The 26,395-nt window shown below is 43.5% G+C and overlaps 1 protein-coding gene across 6 annotated transcripts in view; it reads right to left on the bottom strand.

Moving 5' to 3' along the window:
- The window catches only part of dock11 (dedicator of cytokinesis 11), a 90,468-nt gene extending 72,023 nt beyond the window's left edge, over window positions 1-18,445 (bottom strand). For 4 of the 6 annotated variants that reach the window (XM_068308697.1, XM_068308696.1, XM_068308694.1 and 1 more), the window contains exons 1-4: window positions 18,194-18,445; window positions 12,452-12,568; window positions 8,511-8,600; window positions 2,151-2,233 (exon numbers count right to left, since the gene is read on the bottom strand). In XM_068308697.1, the coding sequence (XP_068164798.1) occupies window positions 2,151-2,233; window positions 8,511-8,600; window positions 12,452-12,568; window positions 18,194-18,298 (395 nt within the window). In that variant the 5' untranslated portion in view covers window positions 18,299-18,445. The remainder of the gene's footprint in view (window positions 1-2,150; window positions 2,234-8,510; window positions 8,601-12,451; window positions 12,569-18,193) is intronic. The other 2 variants (XM_068308698.1, XM_068308695.1) reach the window with 1 other exon arrangement.
- Between the last annotated feature and the right edge of the window lie 7,950 nt (window positions 18,446-26,395).

Here is a 26,395-nt window from a genome sequence, read left to right on the forward strand (position 1 = left end):
AAACAGAACATACCACAAGACATACACTACACTAGCAGACACATGTAGCATTAACAGTACATATACTTAAAAAATTAAAATTAAAATATACACAGTATAAAATTAAAATATAAACAGTATAAAATTAAAATATAAACAGTATAAAATTAAATTAAATCCATTTAACCCCCCCACCCCCCCGCTCCTCCTGAGAGAATCATTGTACCCCCTGATGGCACGGGGCACGGAGGAGGACCTCAGCCTCTCTGTGGAGGTGCTGTGTGACAGCAGTCTGTCACTGAAGGTGCTCCTCTGCTGGGAGAAGGTGGTGTGCAGGCGGTGGCTGGTGTTGTTCATGATGGCCCTGAATTTAGACGTGGTCCTGTTCCCCAGAACTGTCTCCACAGAGCCCAGGCTCAGCCCGACCACTGAACCTGCTCTGCGGATGAGTCTATTAAGACGGTCCATATCTCTTTTCCTGGCCCCACCACCCCAACACACAATGGCGTATGACAGCACACTGGAGACTACGGACTGATAGAACATGAGAAGGAGCTTAGGACAGATGTTTAAGGAGGCCAGCCTCCTCAGGAAGTACATCCTGCTCTGTCCCTTCTTGTACACACAGTCCGAGTTGAGTGACCAGTCCAGTCTGCTGTCCAGATGCAGTCCCAAGTACTTATAGTTTCCTACCACCTCCACCTCACTGCCCTCGATGATCACTGGTTGTGGAGAGGGAGGTGCCCGCCGGAAATCCAGCACCATCTCCTTCGTCTTGGAGACGTTGAGCTGGACCTGGTTCTGTTGGTACCACTCCACGAAGTCAGCCACCAGTGCCCTGTACTCCCCCTCATCACCCTCCCAGATACATGCCACAATCGCAGTGTCATCGGAGTACTTCTGTATGTGGCATGTATCCCGTGTTGTGCTTGAAGTCCGATGTGTAGAGGGTGAAGAAGAAAAACAGTCCCCCATACGGACGTACTGGGGTCTGTCCGTTAGGCAGTCCGTTATCCAGCTCACAAGGTAGGGGTCCACAGCCTTGGAGGTTAGTTTGTCCTGTAGGAACCGGGGCTGGATGGTGTTGAGGGCGCTCGAAAAGTCAAAGAAGAGCACCCTGACGGCACAGCCTCCGGTGTCCAGGTAGGAGAGCACACGGTGGAGGAGGTACAAGACAGCGTCGTCAACCCCAACCTTGGCCTGATAGGCAAACTGGAGAGGGTCCATTGTACTCTGAACCTGTGGACGCATGAGCTCCAGGACCAGTCGCTCTAGGGTCTTCATTACGTGGGAGGTAAGAGCGACCGGTCGGTGGTCTTGAGCTCAGTAGGGCATCTTTCCATCTCTATTCTTTGTTCTGCAACCCCTACAACAGTCACCTGACCTTCGCAGTCTTGATTGCTTAGCATGAGGTGTTTTAGTTAATAAAGGTTTTGCGAGCTTGGTCCCTGTTGCGTTTAACTTCTCTTCTTGTTCTGTGGCCTTCTTAGTGTTCTGTTTCAAAAATGTCCACCAAAAAATGTTTGGTTTGAAGGATGGTGCAATAAAAATCATGAAGGAAGATTAATTCAGCTTTATTGCATGTAACAAGGCTGACAAAGGAGTTTGGGTGACCTTAAGGTGGCAACACAGCAAATTACATGTCATGGCTATGAATGGAAATACTATGACACTGGATGCAGTTCAGCTCTAAATGTTAATCTGACTATAAATATAAACAGGTCAAGCAGACTGAAGGAGCAACAGTTGGTGACCTCAGACCTCATGATAAAAGACTTGCTTTTAGATTTGAGCTTATACGATGTTTCAGTAGAAAATCCATGCAACATACGCACAAAAATCCAGAAATATGACTTAATGGACACACACAGACGCACACACAAAAGGATAAAACTGTTGGCGACCAAAAAGGAGTTTATAAACTCAAAACATGTACAGCACATGGACTGCTAGACAATGCTAACTCCTCACCTGATAGTTAATCTCATAGTTAGCTGTAACCAACTACAACAGGCGTCACGCACAGTAGACAGAACTCAGCTGGAGCTGTAAATCAGCTGATAGCCATTGCAAGGTCTCACATTGATCATGAATTCAACCTTATATCATCTAACTCTGCATGTAAATGTGTTTTAGTTAATGTACCTTCAGCAGTCTGTTGAGCGTCTTACCTTGGCAACATGCGGAAGTCACCAGAGTAATCCTCATATTTGTAGTTGATGACACTCCAGTCAGTGTTGTACATCTTGATGCACTGTTAAAAGGGTCAACATGGAAAGCTGGATTAGAGGTAGCACACATTCTTAAATGCAGCATGCATACTATACTGGCAAAATCTGGGCTTGCACTAGGAGGTAGTATGACTAAGCCCCTGTGGTTAAGTGTAAAAGAATTGAGTAAGCCACAAAAAGCCACATTCTGTGTCTAAGAGAGCGGTTTGCTGTAATAGCAAGTAAAACTTACAAATAAACATTGACTAATACCAAGAATCAAATTTATTAAAATCAAAGTGTCTAAGTCAAAGTTAAAATGTCTTGTAATTCAAGTAAAACTTACAAGTAATCATTGAGTAATATTTTGTATGACTGTATCTTCACATAGTGAATGCAAGCTTTCAATTGTTGGGGGGTGTAAAACCGCACTTGTCATAGGGGGGTGTGGGGGGATAACCCCCCACATGGTGGATCGGGCCCCCCCCCGGAAAATTTTTTAGAAAATGGGGTTTTTTTTCCTGCATTCTGGTGCATTCTGAGGGCAAAATCTTCTGTTCAGTTTACCTACAAAAATACACTAAAGTCAACAGTTCAAGCTTAACTATCTTTATTTCTATCCTACTTTATGCAGGTATAAATGTGAGATTCAACAATTGAAAACTTGCATTCACTATGTGAAGATACAGTCATACAAAATATTACTCAATTTTTACTTGTAAGTTTTACTTGGACTAGAATACATTTTAACTTTGACTTAGACAACACCATTGGTATGCCATAGTGTAATTTTTTTTTTAATTCGATAACATGATTTTTCATTTCAATTTAAAATGGCATATAAAATAGCAAGCGAGGTGAATACACATTTACATGCATCGCTGGTTATTCCTGCCGGTCATAGAGATCAAAAGTCTAAGACTACAAAAAGTATTGATAATATCTTTCATTTACCTTCTGATCGGTCTGTCACAACTCCTACCCCCTCTCAACATTCACCATTTGTTGTTCAATTAGAATTTTAAAGCAAAATCTACTATAAAACACTCTATTCTCATTTTCTTTCAATCGATCGTCCTCGCCTTGTCGTACACCAATTTGCAGTTTTAGCTTATAAAAAAGAATCTTTTTGTTTTTCATTGGACGAGAGGAGGTCATAACCTGAGTCTATTTTTAATGATCGGGAGCGTTCGGGTCACTTCAGCTATTTCCGTCGGCATGCTTCGGCTAAATTCCGTCGGCATGCGGAAATAGCGGTGCCCGCGGAAACAGCAGCGCTAGCGGAAATAGCGGCACTAGCGGAAATAGCGGCACTAGCGAAAAGAGCGGCGCTAGCGAAAATAGCGGTGCTAGCGAAAATAGCGGTGCTAGCGAAAATAGCGGCGCTGGCGAGCGACGCTGGTGAGCTGCGCTGGTGAGCTGCGATGGCGAGCGGCGCTGGTGAGAGGCACTGGCGAGCGGCGCTGGCGAGCGAAAAAGTATGAAGTTTTAGTCTTTTATCTGTAAAAATAAGAAAGCCACTGTGGCTACTCAGTCTAAAAATCTTGTAGCCAAACTGGAATTTACTTCGCCTATGGCGAAGTGGCGAATGGCTAGTGCAAGCCCAGTAAAATAACCAGAACCAGTTACAGTTTGTACTGCATACTGAGACTCATGTAGAACAGATTCCATCTCATTATAACTCATTTAGAAACTCAAAATAGGTCTGTAAATCATCAGAAGTCTTCAACAAATTCTGTTATTTAGATTTGATATCACACATAAAATGTTTTGGATTATATCCTGTAACTTATTTAGCAGTTTAAAAGTACAAGCAGAAATGAAATCAGCTGAAGGGATCTACATTCAGCAGATGCGAAGTAAGCCTGGCTCGGTTTCAACCATCCCTGTGATGCTGTTCCCACAATGCATCACAGTCATGAGACCAGAGAGCAGCAAAGCAGCAGAGCATATCCAGTTTTAGCCAGAAGAGTGTAGCTAGTGTGATACATCATCAATGCTACATTAGTTTATAGTGGCCAGATCAATTAGGCTCATGTGGGGCATAAGAAAACACAACTATGCTCAAATAACTTTGTTTTATGAATCCTCAAAAAATACATATTTGTGTTATGTTAAACTCTTCCACTTACAGTTCACTGTGTTTCAGTCTAACTGCTGCCATTTGGCACAATTTAACACAGACAACTCAGACAGGAAACAGTAAGCGAAAGAAGTAAACACAACTAACACAGGCAAACAGAAAAATAAAGCTCTGCTTACAGTGGTGTTAAATATCAGATCGCACTGAATCACAGCCCCTGCATATACAGTAGTTTCCGCACTATAAGGTGCACCTGAAAGCCTATAATTTTCTCATAAACCCGCAGTGCGCCTTATAATCTGATGCGCCTTATACGTATGTGGATTAAAAACAAGATCACTGAAAAAAAGCCAGCTGTCTGGCCGGCAGTCATGTTACACTAGCCACCAGAGAACACCCTCACAAAGCACTGTAGCCAGACTACGCCCCCTGACAACAGTAGTCAAGGGGCGTCACCCAAGTGCCGGCTCTCACTGACCTGCTGTCTGACAGCAGAGCAGCCTGTGGAGAGCACCAGTGCCTGGGTACGATAACATAGCAAAACAGGGAATTTTCAACAATTCTGTTAATAAAGTCTGACTGACTTATCTTAGCTATTTCCAGCGCCAACTACTGTGGCGCCAGAAATAACCCACTTTAAACTTAATTGGTCTAATAAATGCTATTATAGAGTGTCAGTGCTGTAATCCGGAATCTAGTGACGGTCCATTCTATTAGTTTGCGGAAACACACGGAGAAACTGGCATAAAGGTTAATGAAAGACCCTCAAAGCTGAACTTCCAGCCTTTTCTGAAATTTTAAGAGCTGAGTCACTGCTAGACAAAGGTGCCTGGTGTGCTGCAATTGATTTGCAAATGTAGTTGGTACCTGAAAAAACACGTTACTGGGGGGAGCGCATGTGTATTCTGTCTGGCAGCGATGTGCTGTGAGATTCACTTCGGTGAGACACCAACGTTAAAGTCATTTCTATGAGTAAAACAGAGCGTCGCATTTGCCAGTAAATTAGCGGTCTGACATTAAAAACTGGTTAAAAATTGTTTAGGACACACAGTGCAGCAGCAAATAGCTGCACCTCACCTCCGACTGGACTACCGATTGACTGAAACAATATTTAGTTAATAAACGAAGACGAACGTCGGAGCTTAAATATCTGCGAACTTCGGATCAAGAGATAATCCGCCCTGTTGGAACTGAGTGGTCCACTTGTAATAAATTTAACCAGTTTTTAATATCAGGTTTTTTAATATGGCGTATTTTGCCGACAGTGGCAAATACGCCACTTTGTCTGGCTCTTACCCCTGTGAACCTCACTACATGTCACTGAGAGCTATAGGAATAAAATCTAATTATTATTATTATTAACCTTTATTTATCAAGGTGAGTCCCATTGAGATTACAGATCTCTTTTGCAAGGGAGCCCTGGCCACATTCATGCTCACATTCACACCTACGGGCAATTTAGGCTGACCAATTTACCTGTGGTGCATGTTTTTGGACTAATTTGACTATGTTTTCAGATAATTTTTTACTACAGTATTTTGTAGTACTTTTTTGAGTAAATCTCAGCAACTAAGGGAAAAACCCATGCGTGTTGACTTCTTTCTAAGATGGCAAAGTGATCAAGTGATCAGATTGCCTTGATGAGGCTCAGAATGGCCTCATTGACATAACAATAGTGGCCGTTCACAGTTGATTAAAGGGACAGTAAAGTTAATTTTAAGTGACATATACTGTATGTTATTCATCATTATGAAAAAAAGAAAAAAAATACATTTTATATGTATAGCATCATCCCTTTGGTAAGAAAACCTTAAAATCTGCGCTGCAGCAGCTTCCGCATTCAGTGGTCACGAGGGTGTCATATGTCACTGGCGCCCAACAGGCTTGGCAGCCACAAGAAACAATACAATCCACTACACGATTAACTCCAAAAATATCATGGTTACCTGCGCGGTGAGTGGAAGTTTCAACAGAAACACAAAGACAAGGGCCTATCGTTCCTTAGAATATTAATTCCAAGTCCAACAGTAACAAATGGCAGCTAGTTATAATGTCCCGTTTTGGTTTACTGTGTTTATGGAAAAGTTAATTGCGCTACCGATGCTAACGCGCTAGCACGTCAATGGGATGTTCCACATTATGTTAGCATTTAGCTAGCGGCCAATTGTTACTTGTGGACTGTGTGGAATTAATAACACCTCTAGTTTTTATGTCTTGTATTTACGAATGCATAAGGATCAGGACCTATTCATATTTATATTGTTTATTTTTGCCTAGGACGTCCTGGTGCCAAGTGCACATATGGACACCCTTATGTCTGAACATGGTGTTCGTTATGGACAGTCCGTGACAAGCACAGAAGTCCAATAACTGAACACCACTCGGGTTCTGATCGGGGGGGCCGTTCCTCCCAGTCACACCCTTCCAGGTCTCACTGTCATTGCCCACGTGAGCATTGAAGTCCCCCAGCAGAACAATCGAGTCCCCAGTGGGAGCACTCTCCAGCACCCCCTCCAAGGACTCCAAAAAGGGCGGGTACTCTGAACTGCTGTTTGGTGCATACACACAAACAACAGTCAGGACCCGGCCCCCCACCCGAAGGTGGAGGGAGGCTACCCTCTCGTCCACCGGGGTGAACCCCAATGTACAGGCGCCAAGCCGGGGGGCTATAAGTATACCCACACCTGCTCGGCATCTCTCGCCGTGGGCAACTCCAGAGTGGAAGAGAGTCCAACCCCTCTGGAGAGGACTGGTACCAGAGCCCAAGCTGTGTGTGGAGGTGAGCCCGACTATATCTAGTCGGAACTTCTCGACCTCACACACCAGCTCAGGCTCCTTCCCTGCCAGAGAGGTGACATTCCACGTCCCAAGAGCCAGCTTCTGTAGCCGGGGATCGGATCGCCAAGGTCCCTGCCTTCGGCCACCGCCCAGCTCACAATGCACCCGACCCCTATGGCCCCTCCCACAGGTGGTGAGCCCATGGGAAGAGGGACCCACGTTGTCCTTTCGGGCTGCGCCCAACCGGGCCCCATGGGTTGTAGGCCCGGCCACCAGGCGCTCGCCTTCGAGCCCCACCTCCAGGCCTGGCTCCAGAGGGGGGCCCCGGTGACCCGCATCCGGGCAAGGGAAAACGTGTTCCAATGTTTTTCATCATGTCTGGTCCCTCACCTAGGACCTGTTTGCCATGGGTGACCCTACCAGGGGCAGAAAGCCCCAGACAACTTAGCTCCTAGGATCATTGGGACACACAAACCCCTCCACCACGATACGGTGATCACTCAAGGAAGGGTCCTTGGTCATATTGACCCGGTTTATCCCTGCGTTCCATCTCCTTCCTAGCTTCCCGGAAGGTATTCAAAAGAACGATAGCTCCTTGTCTTTGTGTTTTCTTGATGTTCTGTTGACACAACCAATCACCGCGCAGGTAACCATGATATTTTTGGAGTTAATCGTGACGTGGATTGCATTGTTTCTTATGGCTGCCAAGCTATGTTGGGCACCAGTGACTTATGACGCCCACGTGACCACTGAATACGGAAGCTGCTGCAGCGTAGATTTTAAGGTTTTCTGACCAAAGGGATGATGCTACACATATAAAATGTATTTATTCTTCTATTCTTCATGATGAATAACATGTCACTTAAAATTAACTTTACTGTCCCTTTAAAGGTACAGTCATGAATGCTCTATCTAGTGGACGGATAGTGCAACTACAGCCACTAGTTTTTCAAATGGATTTTAAATTTTTTATTATATGCGCCTTATAATCCAGTGCGACTTATATATGAAATGAATTATGAAATGTGCAGTTCATTAAAGGTTTGCATTATAATCTAGTGCGCCTTATAGTGCAGAAAATACTGTACTCATAGTGATAGTCAACTTTATTGTCAAATGTGCCATACATGCACGACATACAGCACACATGAAATTACAGTCCTCTCAGACCCACAGGCAGTAAGCATATGTGTTGTATCACCAAATTCTTGTGTACTACACACAAAGCATCCTTCGAAGTTTGTTAACAGTTTAATTTAGACTTTCCTGTTCTTCATTTCTATGTTTATTCAGCAGATTCCAAATTAAAATAAGGAATTAAAAGTGTATTACTGGGATGTTTCTTAAACTATTTTTTATTTATGCTTGCAACACTAACAATAGACATTAACAATGTTATCAGGCTGTTAGGGGATTAAATACGATATAAAATGAACTAAAGCACCGCTTTGCTTTGGTACCTCTTTGGCAAACAGACTCCTGGCTTCCTGCTCAGCATTCTGAGGCACTGAAATAAAGGCAGTCCTCCTCTGCCGGGAGATCTGGGACTCCTGCTCAAACAAAATGAGACACACAAAAGATGGAAAAACAAACATGTAAATTGAAAATCCTTGAAATGTTTTTGATTGTTCTTTCTTTGTTTCAGCCCCAGGGCTAATACTGTATATATTTATAACATATTTATAAGTAAAACATCTAAGAGCAGAGTAAGTGCTTCAGCTAATTTTGGAAGATTAGATCACCAAAACACAACATCTGTCCCAAAAATGTGACCGTTTAACTAAGTAGACTTAAATGATCCTGACTGCATATGAACTCTTACTTTAAGTTATTGCGCAACACACCAGATTTTTATTCTATACATTACATTAATTTATTTATTGAATTAAATTGTGAGTTATCACAATTATTTTTACCAATAAAAATATTTCAAGTACATTCCTAGCTGTCACCCTACCAATCATTGCAGTGGTCTTGTGGCAGCTCGCCCTGAACTCTTAGCCTTCTTCCTTCAATCGTTCCTAAACTCAACAAAACAACCTTTCTTTTGCCACTTTCACCACTTGATTTTTGCCATTGTTTTCACTTGCTTCCTGTTCTTGACCTCCCAAGTCATTCTACAGAATACCATCTGATGTTGCCTAGTGACACCCTTCCCTACCATCACTTTGCATTCACTTATGTCTTTCAGACTACACCTCCTGCATAAAATGTAGTCCTCTCGTGTACACTTTCCTCTACTCTTGTAGATCATTGTGTTCCTCTCTCTTCCTGAAATAGATTGTCTAAACAGCCAAAGGAAAGTCTGCTCCAATCAGGACTCTTTTCCTCAGGAACACACTGCACCACTTCATTCAGCTCAGTAAGAAATTCTTGTTTCTCAGCTATCTCAAATCCAACATGGAGAACAAATGCTTTGACCATATTCACTACAACACCATTTAACTGCAGTGTCATATTCATCTGAATATCTAAAACTCCCTTTACCTCTCAAAGACTAAAACATGTCTGAAACACAATATTTCTTCAGTGCAATTCCCACCCAATTTCTCTTGTTTTCTGTTCCATTATAGCAAGGCTTAAACCCTGACGTTCCTTTGCTTTCTTTCTGCACACACACTACATCTACAATCCTTCTTTTCATGATATCAGTCAGCTCTCTCTTAACAATCCATGCTACCAATGTGAAGAGTCCCTTCGCCCACCTCAACTTTCCTATTCTTCCTCTTCTCCTGTCTATTGACTTGCCTTCCTCCTCCTCCTGCAGTCTTCAGTAGCATTGACAGCATGTTGGCTAAGAGCGCCAGTGGTGTTTGTTGTTAACTCGGGCCTCGATCAATATGTTATATTATCATACATGTGATGTGGATAATTGAATAGATAAAAGTTCTTGTCAGATAACCTTCCTACACCGTTTCTATGTATCTGGGCTTTGGACCTTCACTAATTTTATGCAATCTGAAACAAATCCACAAAAAAGGAGCTAGAGTAATTACTACAATCCAGGCAACAAACCTAATGACGGAGGCCTGCAGTAACTTAATTACAACATGTCCATTTGAACAATATGTTCATTGTATTGAATGGAGGGTCTACTAGGATGGTGGTCATTTTCCATGCAATGATAGCCCTTCCTCCATTCACTCTCCTGTCCACAATGGTTGCATTTTGCTTCGAAAACACATCTACATTCTATTTTGTGCCAAGAAACTACTTCACAACTGCCATATTAGTGTGTAGCTTCTGCCACCCATATTTAGTATTAGTTGTCCAGTCAATGGAAAATTATTACAGAATATACAGGTGCCATTCACGTCTTATCAAGTGGGCTGCACACAACCCACCTCCAAAGTCAATCTCTCCTGTATTTGACTGATAAAACGGCAAGACCAGTTACTTCTCTCTCTCCTCAGACCCCAAAGTGATGTAAGAAGACCTCCAGCTTCAAGTTAAAGTCCCAATCTTCTATGAAGCAGCACTTTATTAAAAGCTGAGAGTAGTCACTTAAGTCACTTACAGAGGCAGGAATGGGCCATAACTCATAACTCATGACCTGTGGTCTGATGCACAGAAAATTTCTTTGAGTCTTCTAAATTCTCATTGTGAAATACATGGAACATGGGGGAAGGCTAAGTCACTTCTGCGCCTTGTCTCAATTCACACATAACCTGGTGAATAAAGTCAATTGACATGCAACATCCCCAGTTCTGCTAAATTTGAGAGAGAAGATTATGTTCATGTCTAAAATCATTTTTTTAAAAATAGGCCTTTTAAGATGGGATAAAACAAATCTCCAAAAACGCAGAAGCAGTACTAAGAAGTAAAGTTCAGGCCCAAATCAACCATATCTTATGTTTCAGCAGCATTATTGTTTGACCACATTCCGCAGGAGAGCACGAGTGATGTGGACTCAAAATCTGGACCCTGTGAACCCTTTTCTCACGTTTTTCAACATGTCAGCCAATCAAACACAACACATCAACAAATCTTCTTCTTTGCCTTTCGGCTTTTCCCTTCAGGGGTCGCCACAGCGAATCAATTGCCTACATCTAACCATGTCTTCTGAATACTCTTCTCTCACACCAACTTCCTTCATGTATTCTTTCACTACATCCATAAACCTCCTCTTTGGTCTTCCTCCTCTAGGCCTCCTGCCTGGCAGTTCAAAACTCAGCATCCTTCTACCGATATATTCACTATCTCTCCTCTGGACAAATCCAAACCATGTCAGTCTGGCCTCTCTGACTTTATCCCCAAAACCTCTAACATGTATTGTCCCTCTGATGTACTCATTCCTGATCCTATCCTTCCTGGTCACTCCCAAAGAGAACCTCAGCATCTTCATCTCTGCTACCTCCAGCTCTGTCTCCTGTCTTTTCCTCAATGACATTGTCTCTAGACCAGAAAACATCGCTTGTCTCACCATAGTTTTGTACACCTTTCCTTTCATTTTAGCTGAAACTCTTGTCACACATCACACCTGACACTTTTCTCCACCTGTTCCATCCTGCCTGTACACGCTTCTTCACCTCTTTTCCACACTCTCCATTGCTCTGGACTGTTGATCCTAAGCACTTAAAATCCTCCACCTTCTTGATCTATTCTCCCTGTAATCTCACTCTTCCACTTGGGTCTCTCTCATTCACACACAAGTACCCTGTCTTACTTACCTTCATTCCTCTCCTTTCCAGGACAAACCTCCACCTCTCTAGCTTATCCTCCGCCTGTTCTCTGCTCTCACTGCATATCACAATGTCATCTGCAAACATCATGGTACATGGAGATTCTTGTCTAACCTCGTCTGTCAGCCTGTCCATCACCATAGCAAACAAGAAGGGGCTCAGAGCTGAACCCTGATGCAGTCCCACCTCCACCTTGAACTCCTCTGTCACACCAACAGCACACCTCACCATTGTCTTACAGTCCTCATACATGTCCTGCACCGCTCTAACATACTTCTCTGCCACTCCAGACGATAGCATCAGGGTATCTGATCTAATCTACAGTATACTCCTGCTTACAAGCTTGTTGCTATCTCTCCTCCAAATACACCTGTCAAACACTGGCTTTAACTGAATTATGCTGGTTTAAGCTCAAACAAAATTCTATCTGACCTTTGTAATTATTAATTATATTATAATTCTGACTTTTCTTCGAAATTTCTGAATTTCCTTCGGGATCTATTATTATTATTATTCATTCATATTGATACTTTTTCATTATTAATTGTAGCTCATGGTAGATTTAATGGTATTATTCTCATTATGAAAATGAAATTAGAGTTCAGTCATGCAAAATTATTTAATGAAAGATGGTGTGCCATAATGGTGAAACCTGATCTACCAGTATACAGTATATCGCAGCAAATAACAGCAAAGGACACAGCAAACAGGGGACTCACAGAGACATCATCAACCGGGCAGATAAGCAGGTCCCGTTGGGGGTCACTGTGGATCTGGGCTTTCCTCTGAAACACCACAGCCTCGTAGTCCAGTGGTTCAATGATCTTTGGCTGCTCCTGAGAGAAGAGAGATTAATTAACATAAACTTTATTTTTGATACAATTCTCTGGTCATATTGTCTTTTCTATATCTATGGTGAGCTCCATTCATTCTTGAACGCCGTAAACAAGAACTCACATACATTCTTAACAAAAATGTAAAATAAAAGTTTACGAAAAAAAAATCATCCAATTGACATGAAAAAAATAAAAAAACATATGTCAGCATGTCGGGCGGCACGGTGGCGCAGTGGTAAGCTCTGTCGACTCACAACACGACCGGTCCGGGTTCGAGTTCCGTTTTGTACGGAGTTTGCATGCTCTCCCTGTGTCTGCGTGGGTTCTCTCCGGTTTCTCCAGCTTCCTCCCACCTCCAAAAGCATGAACTTCAGGTTGATTGGCCTGTCCCAAATTGCCCATAGGAGTGAGTGTGTGTGTGCGTGCGTGTTTGTATGTCTTTGTATGTGGCTCCACGGTGCACTGGCGTCGTGCCCGGAGTGTCTCACGCCCTATGCCACCAGCTCCCTGTGACCTGCTACGGCGGATACAGCGGCGGTACATGAAAATAAATGAATGAATGTCAGCATGTCAACTAGCTGTTCTAGATAAACACCATAGCTTCATGATTTCAGTTTCACTGAGAAGTGAATGATATTTCCTCTTATTTCCAAGAGGCCTGGTCTTCCACAACTAGGTCACAGCATTAACTTGAACTACTTAAGAAGATTCTGAATTAATTCCAAAAAAGGGCCTGTTTAAGCTGAGGCTAAGCTGATGGTGATGAATAGCTTAGCCAATAAGCTTTGGCAATAAGACAATTATGTCTAGTTGCTGGTCAATCTTCCCTTCTGCAGTCTTTCTTCTATCACATTTGCATTTACAGTGCGCCCTTGGTCCTCGCGGGTAATGCGTTCCAGGAACCACACGCGATCAAAGAATTCTGCCATAGAACAAAGAACTATTTATCTTATAATTTACAGTAATTTAAACACTTATGAACCCTCCTCATACTGATATTAAACCACCTTCTATCTGTATTACCTTTTCCCACACTCTTATTGACTGTTTAAAGCACCTTGTGTCCAAGACTCACGGAACATAGCGCACTTCCGGATGCCGCCAGCCAATAGAAGGCACATATGGTATCACTTGACTGCCTACCAAAAATCCGTGATAATGTTAAACCGTGAGCATTGATGCACGAATGTGCTAGGGCGCACTGTATTTGCTTTGAAGTCTTTGAGATGTTTTACTTAATGTATGGATATAATCTCCAGATTGCTGAAGTTTTAAATCCTGGATCCTAATAATAATCTCCACTGCTTTCTTTGACTGTTGCTTTGTGTTCAGGGGATTTAACTTGTTCCTCCCTAATCCAGCCTGCAGGCGTGACAATTCACATTGCTCTAGAGGCCAAGCCCAACTACAAACGTGGTAAACAAGATGTTTATGTAGTTGAATCCTGACTTCAGGTGTGTTAATCAAGTCGTGTGTAGTTGATTCCACGGGTAGCACAGAATTTGAAGGTTTCATGACAAATAATGTGGAGATATTTCAGGTAAAGTTGGATAGATTGTTAGAGAACAACACGCGGTCAGGTTTCCAGCCTCGTGGACAACATTATTCCCAACCCCAAGTGCGAGACCACCCAATGTGAGACACGTGAAATCCAGGACTGGCTGACAAATTTACAGTGTTTCAATACAAACTTGAGAAACATTATTTTGCTGAAATTATATGTTGATTAAATGCTGTCATGTGAAGGGAAAATAATATTTGAAGCTTAACAATAAAATCTGGTAAGTTACTTTTAATAACTGTCTCAAGGCACATTGAGGTTGGTTGTTGTTCCTCCCCAACAACCAACCCCAGATGGTTGTTGGGGAGGAATGGGTTAAGAGGTTTTGTATCAGGGTCTCTGATGTCCAGTATTCACAGTATCTGCTATGCATTGATCTTAATTAGAATTTAAACATGTTGCTGGGATTTTGAGCAACATTTGGTTTCTTGAATATCCTGATGTTCAGAGGTTAATAAAGCAACTCTCTTTTCTATGATCTCTAACCATAAAATGAGCTGGATGGGGTTGGGGTTAGGCACTCACTGCCATTTTCCTACCAGAGCACGTCTTGCGTGTTTTCCACATGAACACTGCCTTCAGCAGTTTTTTTTTAACCACTAATAACAATGAAAATTTTCTAACTAAAAACATGATTGTGAAAACAACTAATACTACATTACTCTGCATCAACTTTTCACATAAAGACTAACCACTTCGTGGACAGCCCGCAATCCAAGGAGCAGAAATCTCAACATCTACAAGTCAGCTGGTGAATGCGTCATGAATGACTGTTCCTCATCTCTACTCTCACCAGCAGCTCTACTTCCTGTCATGTGCAAGAGAGAGGCAAGTGTTCAGAAACACACTATGGCTCAACTGTGACACTGATCACGTTAGAGGCAGAGAAAGAGAAAAGAGGAGGGAGAAAGAAAGAGGTTTCTGCTTTCATGGACAACCAAAGAGGAAGCGGAAGGAAAGCTGTCAAGTCCTGGTTTCTGATGGAGCAACAGAGCAAACACTTAGACAAGAACCTGGGTGTAACTGTGTGATGCAAACCATCAGGAATCTTTCCTAACCCATCCGAGTCTAATAACACTGAACCATAAATCACTCAGGACTCAGTATGCTTCGGGCTACGGCGATCATAAAGATGTTGATTTCAGCAGAGCTCCAGTCCTGAATGTCTGTGTCTGATACACACATCAGGTGTGTTATCATAGTTGCTCAAAGAGCTTATGACACATGAATGGTGTACACACACACACACACACACACACGCGCATCTCAGTCGGTTTGACGCAGCTCCTCTGTCCCATTACTGATTCGACTCAGAGCTTCCATCTGTGTGTAGAGTGCAGCCCAAACACACACCAGCTCAATCAATGCTGGGCTTGCACTAGCCATCCGCCACGTCGCCATAGGCGAAGTAAATTGCAGATTGGCTACAAGATTTTTAGCTTGTGTAGCCACAGTGGCGTTCTTATTTTTAGGGAAAAAAGGCTAAAACGTACGTTTTTGGACTAGCAAAAGCCCCGAGCATATCAAACTTTTTCTCTCGCTGGTGCCGCTATTTCCGTCGGCGCATTTCCGTCTGCGCCACATTTTCAAACAACTTATACACTCTCTGCGCATACTCCTATTTCGGCTAGCGCCACTCGCTAGCGCCACTATTTTGGCTAGCGCCGCTCGCTAGCGCCGCTATTTCCGCTAGCGCCGCTATTTCCACTGGCGCCGCTCACTAGCGCCGCTATTTCCGCTGGCGCCGCTCAATAGCGCCGCTATTTCCTCAGGCGCCACTATTTCTGCATGCCGACGGAAATAGCCAAAGTGACCTGAACGCTCCCGATCATTAAATATGCACTCGGGTCATAACCGCCTCTCATCCAATGAAAAACAAAGATTCTTTATTACAAGCTAAACCTGTGAATTGGTGTACGACAAGGCGTGGACGATCGATCTAAATAAATTAAGAATCCAGTGTCATACAGTAGAATTTGTTTAAAAATACTAATCAGCAAATGGTGAATGCTGAGGGGGGTAGGAGTGGTGGCAGACCGATCAGAAGGTAAATGAAAGATATTAAAATACTTTTTTTTAGTCTTACACTTTTGATCCCTATGACCGGCAGGAATAAACAGTGATGCATGTAAATGTGTATTCACCTCGCTTGCTATTTTTTATGCCTTTTTAAATTGAAATGAAAAATCATGTTATTGAATTTAAAAAAATAAAATAAACTATGGCATACCAATGGTGTTGGTGGTGGTCAAAGTTAAAATGTCTTCTAGTCTAAGTAAAACTTACAAGTAAACATTGAGTAATATTTTGTATGACTATCTTCACATAGTGAATGGAAGTTTTCAATGGTTGAATCTTACATTTATACCTGCATAAAGTAGGACAGAAATAAAGATAGTTCAGCTTGAATTGTTGACTTTAGTGTATTTTTGTAGGTAAACTGAACAGAAGATTTTGCCCTCAGAATGCAGGACAACAACCCCATTTTCTCAAAAATTTCCGGGGGAGGCCCCCCGGATCCCCCCCGCGACGAGCGTTGGTCGTCCGCGCTGCGCCACTGTCTTGGACACAGTGTGGCTTTTTGTGGCTTACTCAATTCTTTTACACTGAGCCACAGTGGCTTAGTCATACTGGCTCCTAGTGCAAGCCCAGTTCATTGTATGGCTCATCAGCTTTATTCCTCTGTAGTTGCCAAAACTCTGCACATCTCCCTTGTTCCTGAAAATGGGCACCAGTATACTTCTCCTCCATTCCTCAATCATCTTCTCACTATCTAAGATCCTGTTGAGCGACCCATTCAGAAACTACTGCCAACTCTCCTAAACACTTCCATACCTCCACAGGTACAACCTTACAACACACTTTACACCATGATTCACTCATCCATACATTCCCAACATGACTGATACCCTTCATACATACACATGCCATCAGTAATTTACTTTTGCTCATTTGTTTTAGTTAAATAAAGCTAACTTTGACCGCTATATCTGTGTGTGGCCTCCCTTTTGTTGCCGGCCTTGAGCCAGTTGGTAACACTATATTAGTAGAAGGATGCTGAGTTTTGAACTGCCAGGCAGGAGGCCTAGTGGAAGACCAAAGAGGAGGTTTATGGATGTAGTGAAAGAGGACATGAAGGTAGTTGGTGTGCGAGAAGAGGATGCAGAAGACCAGGTTAGATGGAGGCAACTGATTTGCAGCAGATCCAAAAACTGAGTCAATAGATTAAAGAGACAGTAAATTCAACATGAACCAGGTCTGTATTTGAAGTATAAAAGTAAAAAAAAAGTTTGGTGGCATTTTTATTTTTTAATGGGGACTTAGAAAAATGAAATTTATCATAAGTTATGGGGTGCGCCATGACAGCGGAAGTGACACAACCATAGACATTGAGGTGAATCCATATCAATACTGATAAAGCAAGCGACAAGGTAACGAGCCAATATTTTCACTATTATTTATCAGGATATCATCTAAAATCATGTCATCTTCATCAAATACTGAGGACGATTTCCCTGTGAGCCCACCTGGGGGTGTAATTCTTCTTTTCCTTTCGGAAAAATATATACGTAAAAAGTACAACTCCTTTTTCTCTCTATCTGTCTAATGAACTGACTATTGCTCAGTGGGTCCATCCCTGTAGATAAAGGAGACTCAGACACATTTCAGAACCAGGAACAAGGAAGCCATGCTGCAGCCGTCCAGCTGGCACTGCTCCTCATCCTCCAGCACACAAAAGGAGCCACGGCAGACCGAAAACGATGATCTTAGTCCTGTGGATAATGTCATGCTACCTTGCAATAAGAGCAATTTTGACAAACAGCCCATTCCAGAATAACATGGTAAAACGTAGCAACACTGTTAATTTGCGTCAGGGTTTCCGGAGCCGCTTCATTTCGGGTTTAAGGCTGGAACGTTAAGGCTGGTTGGACGGGAGGACACAACAACGTCTGAAGGACAACAAATAAGCGTAACAATGTGAAATTAAGAAAAAAATACTCGCCCCACAGAGAACATAAATGAGAGCTAACAAGCTAGTCACATGAACCGTTAGCTGAACTCACTACCAGCGCCGCGGTGCTTCTCACAGCCTCCGACACGCTCTGCCTCACTTCGGCCGCTGTCCCGGGCTTGCTGAGCCGCTTGGTGAATTTTCGCACCTCGCACATGGCGGCCCTCAACGGTTAAAATCCACTTGGTTTGTCTTTCTTTAAATGTGACCATTCCCCGGTGCTACATGGACAGACGCGCCACGATCCCGGCTGACAGCCAGATGTGAGTTTCAGCTCAGGACAGAGCACGAGCGTCGAGCCGCGCGGCTCGAGGCGGGGCTGCTGCTGATGCGAGGGGAACGCAGATCGTCACAGACAAGACGGACCACTCAAGACTACATCTGGAGAACTTTGTACAAAGATCGTCCATACAGACAGACGACAGAGGACGTCAACTTGTTTGTCAACCAGTTATTTTTATGTCAGTGCATGTAATTTTGTTTTTATTAAACACGAGGGAAAATTGAAAAAACAAATGGGTACTTTGTCTCCTGATAGACATGAAAAATAATGCATTTCACTTGTGTTAAGTCTTACTGAACACAATTAAGGTAAGTGCACTTCTTCATTTCAAAATTAATGTGCTAAAGATTTGCACTTCAGGTTGATTGGTCGGTTCTGCATTGTCCAGAAATGTGGATGTGAGCATCAGTGGTTGTTCATCATTCGTGTGGTTCCGCGATGCGCTGGCAACATCACCAGAGCCTCTCTCTGCTTCATGCCCATACGTCTGCTGGGATAGACTCCAGCAAATTCCCAGACCCGTGTAATTGGAGGAAGAGGTGCCGAAAATGAATGAATTTTTTAATGAATAACTCAACAAATTTTCAAGATGCTTGAAAGAAAATTTGTAACTACAGAGAATCAATCAACAGACGTTGAGTGTAACTAAAGGAGCTCTGCTCATTTCAAACTCATTCTTCAGTTGTAAATAAACAGCTGCATGATTATAGAGCACATGTGTCAAACTCGTGGGCCAAATGAGGCCCATCACATCCCTTTATGTGGCCCACGAGAGCATTAAAGGTCATTTTCTAAAAATAAATAGGCCAAAAGTGTGCTTTGACCAAAAACTACATTTCCCACTATGAGGTAATTAAGCCCATTTTAACTTTGACAGAAACGTTTTGAACAAAGTTAATGTCCTAACTTGTGTTTGATGTTATTTTTCTTTGTTATAACAGAGCAAGCAAACATATTGTTTCTGTGCAACTGTTTGTAACTTGAATAAGTTCAGAGTTATTTAACAATAAGCAGTTAATTTATTTTACATTACACTGAGTTACATTTAGTTACATTTCTAAGTTACATCTGGCCCTTTGAGGACAGCCATTATGCTGATATGGCCCTCAGTGAAAATGAATTTGACACCCCTATTTTAGAGTAAGAACTAAACATTTGCACAGCATTATTCCCAGGTGAGGGACCAGGTTGAACCCCACCCCCACCCCCGCCACTGCCTGCCCTGAAACAAACAGCAGCATCCATGACAGTGAAGCTTACTGAAGTGAGTGGACGGTCACTTCAGTGGAAAGGACATGCTGTTGCTCCACATTTGTTGCCACCCGAGTGGTGCCTACCATATTTTGTTTGTGGTTCCAGTCCCAGAATGGTTTGCAGCTCCCTAATGCAGTCTCTCAAGTACGATTCTCTTCTCTACAGAAATGCACATCTGGGTTCTCAGGGTTTGTTAAATGTACATAATCTCAGTGCTCTGTTGTTGGCCCATGTTCCTGGAGGTTTACGTAAAGCTAATGGTGGATAAGGTCAACATTGGAATTTCACAATGTGCAAAATGCATTTTCCTAGTCCTAGGCTTCTGTAATTATGAATGCAATATAGTGAGCACTGACAAAAGAACTACTATAATAACCTGAGATGGTTTTTCTGCCGACTTAAATGCAACCTACCATATATGTGACATTATGATAAATATTGTCATCAGAATGTTGCCAGGTCTACACTATTATTAAACCACAGGTTCAATTTCCAACAACTGACAGAATTCATTTGTAAATGATCACTTTTTAATTCAGACCATGTTGCTCACTATTCATCCGCTGCCTCTTGCACTTACACATAAGTGCACAACAGCACTAACAAGCATTTACCAGCTTTTTTGAGTAGTGATAAATTATGCTATTGTAACTCATTGGCACATCCGTATGCTTCCTTTCTCTGACCCTGGACATATCTTTAATTCAATTATTCATGTTTTATAAATCGTTCTATAACATTTAAAAGAAGGCTATCAGAAACTACAACATCTCGTGACACCCCTGAATTCAAACATTTTCCCTGACCTACTTGCATAGGTCAAAGATCAAAGCCAGTGCTCTGACCAACTTTCATTGATCAAAGCACGAGCTTTGATCTATGGTCTTATTCACACTGGCCTTCTCCCACGTCTATCTTATCTGGTTCCTGAGTGCAAAAAAAAGTAGAAATCTGACCTTGACCTACTTTTCTCAAGGTCATCATCTCATTTTCATCCCTTTTGCCACCCAAGTAATGTGCTTTTTGTTTCATCATTCTATCTGCAATGTTTGCAAAGATATTTGGTGGACTAACGAACGGACAAACGAACAGACAAAAGGGCGGACGGACGAACACACGAACACTGACAATTACAATACATCACAGCTTTGAAGCAGGTTGTAACTATTTTAGAATTTTAGATTTCCATTATGACTCCCATTACCACCACATTCTATCGTGTTGTTGGGTCATATGGTCCTCATACATTTGTGAATATCTATTGTGAAATTGACTAATTATTCTGATCAACACAGGAAACCAGCAGAACAAGTTGCTCTTACATTTAACAGCTTCATGACTGACTGCTATTCATCCAAATGAAAGACATGCAGAGCCAAATGTAAATTTTCTACTTCTAAAATTTAATATAATAAATCATATATTAATTATAATTTCCATAATTATATAATTACTATAACTGTTTGTAATTTACTGTATGTTAACATGCTTTGCTGAGGGTTACTGAGAGTGTGTCGAGGTTTACTGTAGGACCCAAATGCGCAGACGTCAGGTAAAAGGGAAAAATAGATTTATTTAACACTAAATGTGAAGCGATGATGAACCAGATGCTCAGGCTGAACAGGTAAATCGGCAGGAGAGGAGAAAACAAGCAGGCGGCTGGAAATGGTTGTAGTCCAACAGGCAACAGATCAGAACTGGAACACGGAGAGAACAGAGTTATCAAAAAGTCAAGGTGCAAGTTCAAGTGAGCCAAGGTGTGGATACTGACAAGCAGTACAAACGAACTGGCGATGAATGGTGGAAAACTGGTCCTCATGAAGGTCTGGAGATTGGAGATTGGTCACAGGTGTGGTGCTCTGCTGCCAGCAACAGCCACACCCAGGTAGGTGGAAACTATGAGGGACTAAGAAGAGGGAGAGAGAGAGAAGCAACTGCAAATCCTGACAGAGTGAGGTTACAGGGAGAAGAGATCAAGAAGATGGAGGATTTTAAGTACTTAGGGTCAACAGTCCAGAGCAATGGAGAGTGTGGAAAAGAGGTGAAGAAGCATGTACAGGCAGGATGGAACAGGTGGAGAAAAGTCTCAGGTGTTATTGCGGCTGACAAATGAATTAACGACAAAAACAGCCGCCATAGGCTACACACAGGAGTTAACTGATGACGTGGGACTTCTGTATCTCATCAATAATCCATCCATCCATCCATTCTCTTCCGCTTATCCGGGGTCGAGTTGTGGGGGCAGCAGCTTAAGCAGGGAAGCCCAGACTTCCCTCTCCCTAGCCACTTCGTCCAGCTCGTCCGGGAGAATCCCAAGGCGTTCCCAGGCCAGCCGGGAGACATAGTCTCTCCAGCGTGTCCTGGGTCATGCCCGGGGCCTCCTCCCGGTAGGACGTGCCCGGAACACCTCACCAGGGAGGCGTCCAGGAGGCATCCTGACCAGATGCCCGAGCCACCTCATCTGGCTCCTCTCGATGCGGAGGAGCAGCGGCTCGACTCTGAGTCCCTCCTGGATGACTGAACTTCTCACCCTATCTCTAAGGGAGAGCCCGGACACCCTGCGGAGGAAATTCATTTCGGCGCTTGTATCTGGGATCTCGTTCTTTCGGTCACGACCCACAGCTCATGACCATAGGTGAGGGCAGGAACGTAGATCGACCGGTAAATTGAGAGCTTTGCCTTTCGGCTCAGCTCCTTCTTCACCACTGATACAGAGTCCGCATCACTGCAGATGCTGCACCGATACGCCTGTCGATCTCCCGTTCCATTGTACCCTCACTCGTGAACGAGACCCCGAGATACTTGAACTCCTCCACTTGGGGCAGGATCTCATCACCAACCTGGAGAGGTCACTCCACCCTTTTCCGACTGAGGACCATGGTCTCAGATTTGGAGGTGCTGATTCTCATCGCAATCGCTTCACACTCAGCTGCGAACCGCTCCAGTGAGAGTTGGAGATCATGGCTTGATGAAGCCAACAGCACCACGTCATCTGCAAAAAGCAGAGACGCAATACTGAGGCCACCAAACTGGACACCCTCAACGCCTTGGCTGCGCCTAGAAATTCTGTCCATAAAAGTTATGAACAGAATTGGTGACAAAGGGCAGCCTTGGCGGAGTCCAAGGCGACGCGTGCCTTTCCCATTACAAATGCACAATGCACCTCTCTATGGATGTTACGCGGGTTAGGGTTAGGGTTAGATCTTGGCCATGATCTCCATCTGGCCACCAAAGAAATCTTAACAGGTCTGAGTGCCGACTTGGAACTCTCACCTGGTGGAACATAGCCTCCACATCTGCCATAAGCGCCACCAGCTCCTTTCGGAATCTAGAATTTACTCCAACCAGTGAGCTAGTGAGATCTGGACCCTGTAGCAGTTCTGCATTCAGAGAGATCCCTTGGAATGTAGCTCCACAGTCAAAAACCGCCCTATTTTTTTCTTCTGTTGATGATACACACCGTGATGTGGTATATACCACACCTTTCCCTCCGAGTAACACAGATCTTCAGCTGGCACTCTCTCGGCGTAGCCCTTGGAAATAATATCACTCATGTCTACTCCAGAGTCAATCTCTAATATCTTTACACTATCAAGGTGTGGCCATCTTTGAATATCTTCCTGCTTAGGTATATTTCCCTGTTGTACAGGCATACAGGTCTGAGTAAAGATATCAGGCAACTCACAAAAACAGTCTGTGTCCAAACCAGCCACCTCAAAACCCGACACAATATAGCTGCTGACAACTCCCTCCTGAACCATTGTCTGCATTAGAATGCTCGTTCTTCTCCCAGTGACATCAAGCCTGTTCATGAGCCCCTCCGTAAAAAACGATGCTGAGCTTCCAGGATCCAGAAAAGCATAGGTAACCAATGTTTCATGACCTTTCTTGGACTTCACTCGAACTGGTAATATTGAGAGGGAACAATCTCGCTCACCGGCCCTGTAAGACCACTAGATTTAACAGAGATTAAAGCATTTTGCTTGTGCAGAACCAGCTTCCTTCTCCTTGGAGTGGACTTGCAACATGGTGGGATGCTTTAAATTGCACACTTTACATGTAAGATGTCTACAACAATCTTTGCTCCTGTGCCCAATGCACAAACAGCCAAAACAAACACCATATTCCTTAAAGACATTTTTTCACCATGTGTCTTCTTTTCTAATAGAAGACACATCCAACATATGTCTAGCTCCACAAAACAAGCAAACTTTAGCAGGTGAGCTCTTTTCTGTGGTCATTCCAGATCCAATTTTCTTGTCTACTGTTGCAACCGTGGTGGCAAAGGTACTTCTTTTTATCTTAGAGAAACTGAGATTTAGATTGTTTCACATCCTCTTTTACAAATGCAGGAGGATCCTGCAAAGCCCCAAACAGTGGGTCACTTAGAATTTTCACCTGCCTTTCAATCTTCTTCTTTTCCTTTCAGCTTTTCCCTTCAGGGGTCGCCTCAGCGAATCAATTTCCTCCATCTAGCCCTGTCCTTTGAATCCTCTTCTCTCACACCAACTACCTTCATGTCTTCCCTCATTACATCCATAAACCTCCTCTTTGGTCTTCCTCTAGGTCTCCTGCCTGGCAGTTCAAAACTCAGCATCCTTCTACCAATATATTCACTATCTCTCCTCTGGACATGTCCAAACCATCTCAGTCTGGCCTCTCTGACTTTATCCCCAAAACATCTAACATGTGCTGTCCCTCTGATGTACTCATTCCTGATCCTATCCTTCCTGGTCACTCCCAGAGAGAACCTCAGCATCTTCATCTCTGCTACCTCCAGCTCTGTCTCCTGTCTTTTCCTCAGTGACACTGTCTCTAGACCAAACAACATCGCTGGTCTCACCACAGTTTTGTACACCTTTCCTTTCATTTTAGCTGAAACTCTTCTATCACACATCACACCTGACACTCTCCTCCACCCGTTCCATCCTGCCTGTACACACTTCTTCACCTCTTTTCCACACTCTCCATTGCTCTGGACTGTTGAGCCTAAGTACTTAAAATCCTCCACCTTCTTGATCTCTTCTCCCTCTAACCTCACTCTTCCACTTGGGTCCCTCTCATTCACACACATGTACTCTGTCTTACTGCGGCTAACCTTCATTCCTCTCCTTTCCAGGACAAACCTCCACCTCTCTAGCTTCTCCTCCACCTGTTCCCTGCTCTCACTACAGATCACAATGTCATCTGCAAACATCGTAGTCCATGGAGATTCCTGTCTAACCTCGTCTGTCAGCCTGTCCATCACCATAGCGAACAAGAAGGGGCTCAGAGCTGATCCCTGATGCAGTCCCACCTCCACCTTGAACTCCTGTCACACCTACAGCACACCTCACCACTGTCTTACAGTCCTCATACATGTCCTGCACTGCTCTAACATACTTCTCTGCCACTCCAGACTTCCTCATACAATACCACAGTTCCTCTCTGGGCACCCTGTCGTAAGCTTTCTCCAGATCTACAAAAACGCAATGCAGCTCCCTCTGGCCTTCTCTGTACTTCTCTATCAACATCCTCAAAGCAAATACTGCATCTGTAGTACTCTTTTTTGGCATGAAACCATACTGCTGCTCACAAATGTTCACTTCTGCCCTTAGTCTAGCTTCCACTACTCTCTCCCATAACTTCATTGTATGGCTCATCAGCTTTATTCCTCTGTAGTTGCCACAACTCTGCACATCTCCCTTGTTCTTAAAAATGGGCACCAGCACACTTCTCCATTCCTCAGGCATCTTCTCACTATCTAAGATCCTGTTGAACAACCCAGTCACAAACTCTACTGCCACCTCTCCTAGACACTTCCATACCTCTACAGGTATATCATCAGGGCCGACTGCCTTTCCACTTTTCATCCTCTTCAATGCCCTCCTCACTTCATCCTGACTAATCTTTGCTACATCCTGGTCCACAACAGTCACCTCTTCTAGTCTTTGTTCTCTCATTTTCCATGTTCATCAACTCTTCAAAGTACTCTTTCCATCTTCCCATCACACTACTGGCACCTGTCAATAGACTTCCATCCCTATCCTTAATCACCCTAACCTGCTGCACGTCCTTCCCATCTCTATCTCTCTGTCTTGCCAACCGGTATAGATCAGTCTCTCCCTCCTTACTGTCCAACCTAGCATAGAAGTCATCATAAGCTTCTTGTTTGGCCTTTGCTACCTCTACCTTCACCTTACGCTGCATCTACCTGTACTCCTGTCTACTCTCCTCAGTCCTCTCGGTGTCCCACTTCTTCTTAGCTAACCTCTTTCTCTGTATACACTCCTGTACCTCCTCATTCCACCACCAAGTCTCCTTATCTACTTTCCTTCCAGATGACACGTCAAGTACTCTCTTACCTGTCTCCCTGATCACATTAGCTGTAGTTGTCCAGTCATCTGGAAGCACCTCCTGACCACCCAGAGCCTGTCTTAACTCCCTCCTGAAAGTCATGCAACACTCTTCCTTTTTCAGCTTCCACCATTTTGTCTTCTGCTCTGCCTTTGCCCTCTTGATCTTCCTCACCACCAGACTCATCCTACACACCACCATCCTATGCTGTTTGGCTACACTCTCACCTACCACTACTTTGCAGTCACTGATCTCTTTCAGGTTACACCGTCTACACAAGATGTAGTCTACCTGTGTGCTCCTACCGCCACTCTTATAGGTCACTCTATATTCCTGCCTCTTCTGGAAGAAAGTATTCACTACAGCCATTTCCATCCTTTG

Source organism: Antennarius striatus, chromosome 23 (genome assembly GCF_040054535.1).
Source record: "Antennarius striatus isolate MH-2024 chromosome 23, ASM4005453v1, whole genome shotgun sequence".
NCBI classification, from domain to species: domain Eukaryota; kingdom Metazoa; phylum Chordata; class Actinopteri; order Lophiiformes; family Antennariidae; genus Antennarius; species Antennarius striatus.